The sequence below is a fragment of the Argentina anserina genome, chromosome 5 (genome assembly GCF_933775445.1).
Source record: "Argentina anserina chromosome 5, drPotAnse1.1, whole genome shotgun sequence".
In the NCBI taxonomy this organism is placed as follows: domain Eukaryota; kingdom Viridiplantae; phylum Streptophyta; class Magnoliopsida; order Rosales; family Rosaceae; genus Argentina; species Argentina anserina.
Window position 1 is genome coordinate 619098 of NC_065876.1, and position 4319 is coordinate 623416.

Consider the following 4319-nt stretch of genomic DNA (forward strand, 5'->3'; position numbering starts at 1 on the left):
CTTCGCCCTTCCTTCCCCATAATTAAATCCTGTCCATCGCCTCCCTCAACTGCCTACCGGAACTTCCGGTCACCTCCCCTCCCTCCACCGCTGCAGTAAAAAAAACCATTTTCACCTCAATCATATTTCCCACAAACAACCACAGTGAAATACATAACAGGGAGTAAAAAAAAAAAAAACTCATCCCCCCAATAATTCACCCTCCCTGATTCCCTCCCCTGAAAACTCACAAACAAGAAGCAAACAAGGAAGAAGGATCATCAGAGGGAATCTGCCCTCTTTCCTAGTACCATTTCTGGTGGGGCCTCTCAGATTTCATCCCTTATCTGGTTATGTAATTCTGATTTTTTTTTTACTGCTCAGGTGAATTGCTTTGGGGTGTTTGTAGTGTTGTGTACGTATAAAAGAGGGAGGGAGATCAAAGGAGGATGACGGACTCACCTGGTTGTGGTAGACGAAAGACGGCTGCGTCTCTCATGGAGAATTTACTCGGTCTTCTCCGCATCCGCGTCAAGCGCGGCGTTAACCTCGCCGTCCGAGACGTCCGCAGCAGCGATCCTTACATCGTCATCAAGATGGGCAAACAGGTACGCACACCCCTATCAAAGTCTCAAGCTCTGTTCTTGATTCATGCTGCTCTGTTTGTTTGTTCTCGCATCGTTGACAAGTATGGTTTTTTGCATTGAGTATGCATGTTGATTTCCATTGTTTTCTCTTTTCTATAGCACAAAACACTGTTGTTTTGTAAGATGTGAGATTGTCATTTGGGTGGTCACAAGATCTTCTTGATTTCAGCTACTTTTGTTAGGGAGATCTGTGCTTAGGATAGCTTTAATTTCTTCCCCCCCCCCCCCCTTTCATACAATTAGAAATCGCTGCAACCCTTTGTTCCCTGTTTGAGATTTAACCAAGTTTGACTCTTGTTTTTTGAGATAAAGATAAAGGTTGCATTTTCACTTGAAAGATTCATTCTTTAACTGCCTGATATATAATTGTGATTTTGCAGCTTGATTGCTTGAGAAATAGTCTCTTTATGTTGCCATTTGATTTTCTATGATCATAAAATGCAGAAACTGAAGACTCGTGTGATTAAAAAGGATGTTAATCCAGAGTGGAATGAAGATCTTACTCTTTCCGTTACGGACCCTTCTATTCCAGTCAAGCTGGTATGTGCTTCATCTATTGCCAACATTTATTATTCCAAGTATTTGTCAATAAAAGAGAATGTTGATAATTTGTTGATGGACGGATGGTGAATTTGTTCCTTGCGGTGTGTAGACTGTGTATGATCATGATACGTTCAGCAAGGACGATAAAATGGGAGATGCAGAGTTCGACATAGTACCTTATATTGAGGCATTGAAGATGGACTATGTAGGAATCCCAAGCGGCACGATTATCACAAGAGTACAACCTTGCAGGCAAAACTGCCTATCTGAGGAGAGCTGCGTCCGCTGGAGCGAAGGCAAGGTCATCCAAGATCTCTGCCTCAGATTGAAAAATGTGGAATGCGGTGAAGTTGAAATCCAGTTGCAATGGATCGATCTTCCTGGTTCCAAGGGCTTATCGTGAACGACCTCTCTGTATGTATGTTTTCTGTCTTATATATTATATGGGATGCTTGCAAGCTTCTGCCACCTGAAAGCGAATCAAAATGAAGTTGTTTTCGTTCATGGCTGGGTTGGTTTGTTCATATATATGTATAACAGAACCAACAATGACTGTACTTTTATTAGATTAATGGTTGGTTTTCTGCTTGGAGCTCATGACATGACTTGAACAATTTGGGGCTCTTGTTATCATATATACCGAGTATGTTGCATGTACCCCTTTCATATGTTGCTGGTTACATCTCAAGCTTCTAGCTCATCCTCAAAGGAGACTATATAGCATTACAATAAGCCTTCTTTATACAACTGCAAGTAGTCCATTTACGATGGGTGATATAATTTATGCAGCTCTCTGCTTTCCTCCGTTATGTTTTTAACAGTTCGGTTCATGAATTGTTACCAAACATTGATTTGCAAGAAGAGGTTATAAAATCAAATTCATGTAGTGTATATATGATTGTTGTGAACAACAGTCTGCATTTATGCTGCACATACACGCCAAAAAAAGGTGATCCGAGTGGAAGGTTCGCCTTCATCAGAAGTCTCTGAAAGAGAGGTCGCAATAAGGTTTAGTACTACGGAAAATCATCCTCGTAAATCAAATGATACCACTCTCGGCTATCTTTGAAGCCAGCACCAAACTCAGCTCTATTTATATTAGTCTCCATCTTATTCCTTAATCTAGTCTAGCTCAACCGGTTATGTAACTATTGGAACTTACAAATGGAAACCTTCAGTTTACAAAAGAATGAACTGAACCAGACAACAAACTCTACCAAGCTTGGGAATTTTACCATTGAGAATTGGGAAAATGAAATAAAGATTGCGGCATACCATTTTAAGCTTCAAAAATCTACCGATAAAAAGCGAAAACTAATTGATTTTGCATCAAATTGTCGAAATCATCATTGGTTTCACGAAAAATGGGATTCCAGTTGTAGTATCGCTGTATCGGTGCCAAAAATATTCTGTACCAGACTAGTTGAAATTCAAAGTTATGGTCAATCTTTCTCCCTTTTTAATATGGATGGTGTGTGTGGAAAAAACAAAATCCGACCTCCATTTGCCAGGCGATTTCCAAAGGGCCGCTTCATGTGCATATTGGGCCGGGCCTGGTCCGGCACGAGAGTGGAGTATTTGATTTTTCCGTGGGCTTTGTGGAGGCCCATGAATGCTTTAGTGAAAGAATTTCTTATCTAAAGCTCGAACTTGTGTATTCTCAAAAATTGAGGTTTCAAGACTTCAAGGTAATTATGAAAATATAGACAAGAGTTGTTATTGTGATAATGATTGAGCCTGCCCTAAATGATTGAGAGGGATATGTGGTGACCAACATGCATTACCCTTCTGTATCAGTCTCGTCAAATTTGCATGCAGCCTTATCTTGTTTGTCTCTTATTAATCAACCCATTAGGGCATGCCTAATAATGATAAGCAGGCCAATGCCATATGTATATAGCTATTGGATCAAACAGTTAAACTGTATCTTGATTTCATGCATAATAATGCATTGATGCGTCTGTCGGTTTGGTTAGATTTGATCACAAATCAAACAGCTAGCTTGTCCTTTGTAAATGGCATGTTGCATATGACAAACTGATCGATGTCTGCCATAGGTGTCTCTGAATGAATCTCATGCATATAATGTATCTTGGATTTCATATAGTATACGGGAGTGCTCCGAAGTCCGAATTATTGAAATTCATGAGATGATTGTTGTTCGGTAAGCTCGATAATATACTATAGGACATACCGTAAACAATGACTAATCTTTAATTATATGCTCAACAGTATGAGGTAATATATAGAAAGGCTGCCGGCACCAGAACATTGATACTCAGGACCTAACACCTTATTTCGAAGTTAATAGAACACTGTTACTGCTGATTAGTTAAGCACGTACAGCAGTGAATGTTGGCATGTATAGTGGCGGGAAACATAATCCGTGTTTTACGGAGTGAATCCCGGAAAGTGAATTCGTAGATTAGTATATATAGGTTGATATGTGTATGAAGAAATCATCAAGTTATATGTTCAATTAATTCCAGTTGGTATCAGAGCCGTGCTCTGTTTTACCTGGTTTTGGTGTTTGGAGCTTCCGGTAATTAGTCGGAATAACCGACTGTTTTTTTTTGTTCCCGGCGTCGTCCTCCAGAAGTCAACACGTTGCCGTCTTCCTCGTCGCTCCCGCTGCTGCAACCTCACCTCCTCGACGAGCGCCGTTCTCCTCGACGAGCGCCGTTCTCTTCGACACAGACGACCTCCGGTTTAGACGACCCACCGACGAGCGCCGTTATCCACATCACCCACAACCACCACCTCTGCTTCTTTCGGCTCCTCAACCTCACTGCCATTCTCCACAACCTCATCTCCGAATCGACCCGCCGATCCCGCCGATTCACTGCTCCTCATCTCCGAGACGCCCTCCGGTGGTCCCTCCCTCCGGTGGTCCCTCATCTCCGAGACGCCCTCCGGTGCTCCTCATCTCCGAGACGCCGATTCATTCACCCTAGCTCGGAGCCGCCGCTGTCCCTTTCTCTCTGCTCTGCACCTCCATCTCTTTCTTCTCCTCTCCGAAATCTTTCCCGAAATTTTCCTTCAGAAACCCTACATTTATCTCTCAACCCGACCCGACCCGGCCCACTCTCGACTCGACCCGGTCCGCCGATCCGACCCGGTCCACCGACCCGACCCGGTCCACCCGACCCG

At 42.7% G+C, this 4319-nt stretch overlaps 1 protein-coding gene across 1 annotated transcript; it reads left to right on the top strand.

Moving 5' to 3' along the window:
- The first annotated feature begins 419 nt into the window (after positions 1–419).
- On the top strand, positions 420–1774 carry LOC126793784 (protein C2-DOMAIN ABA-RELATED 4). The gene is made up of 3 exons (XM_050520407.1): positions 420–587; positions 1071–1166; positions 1279–1774. Exons 1-3 carry the CDS (start codon positions 429–431, stop codon positions 1570–1572), a joined length of 549 nt encoding a protein of 182 aa, XP_050376364.1. The 5' UTR covers positions 420–428; the 3' UTR covers positions 1573–1774.
- Positions 1775–4319: the final 2545 nt, after the last annotated feature.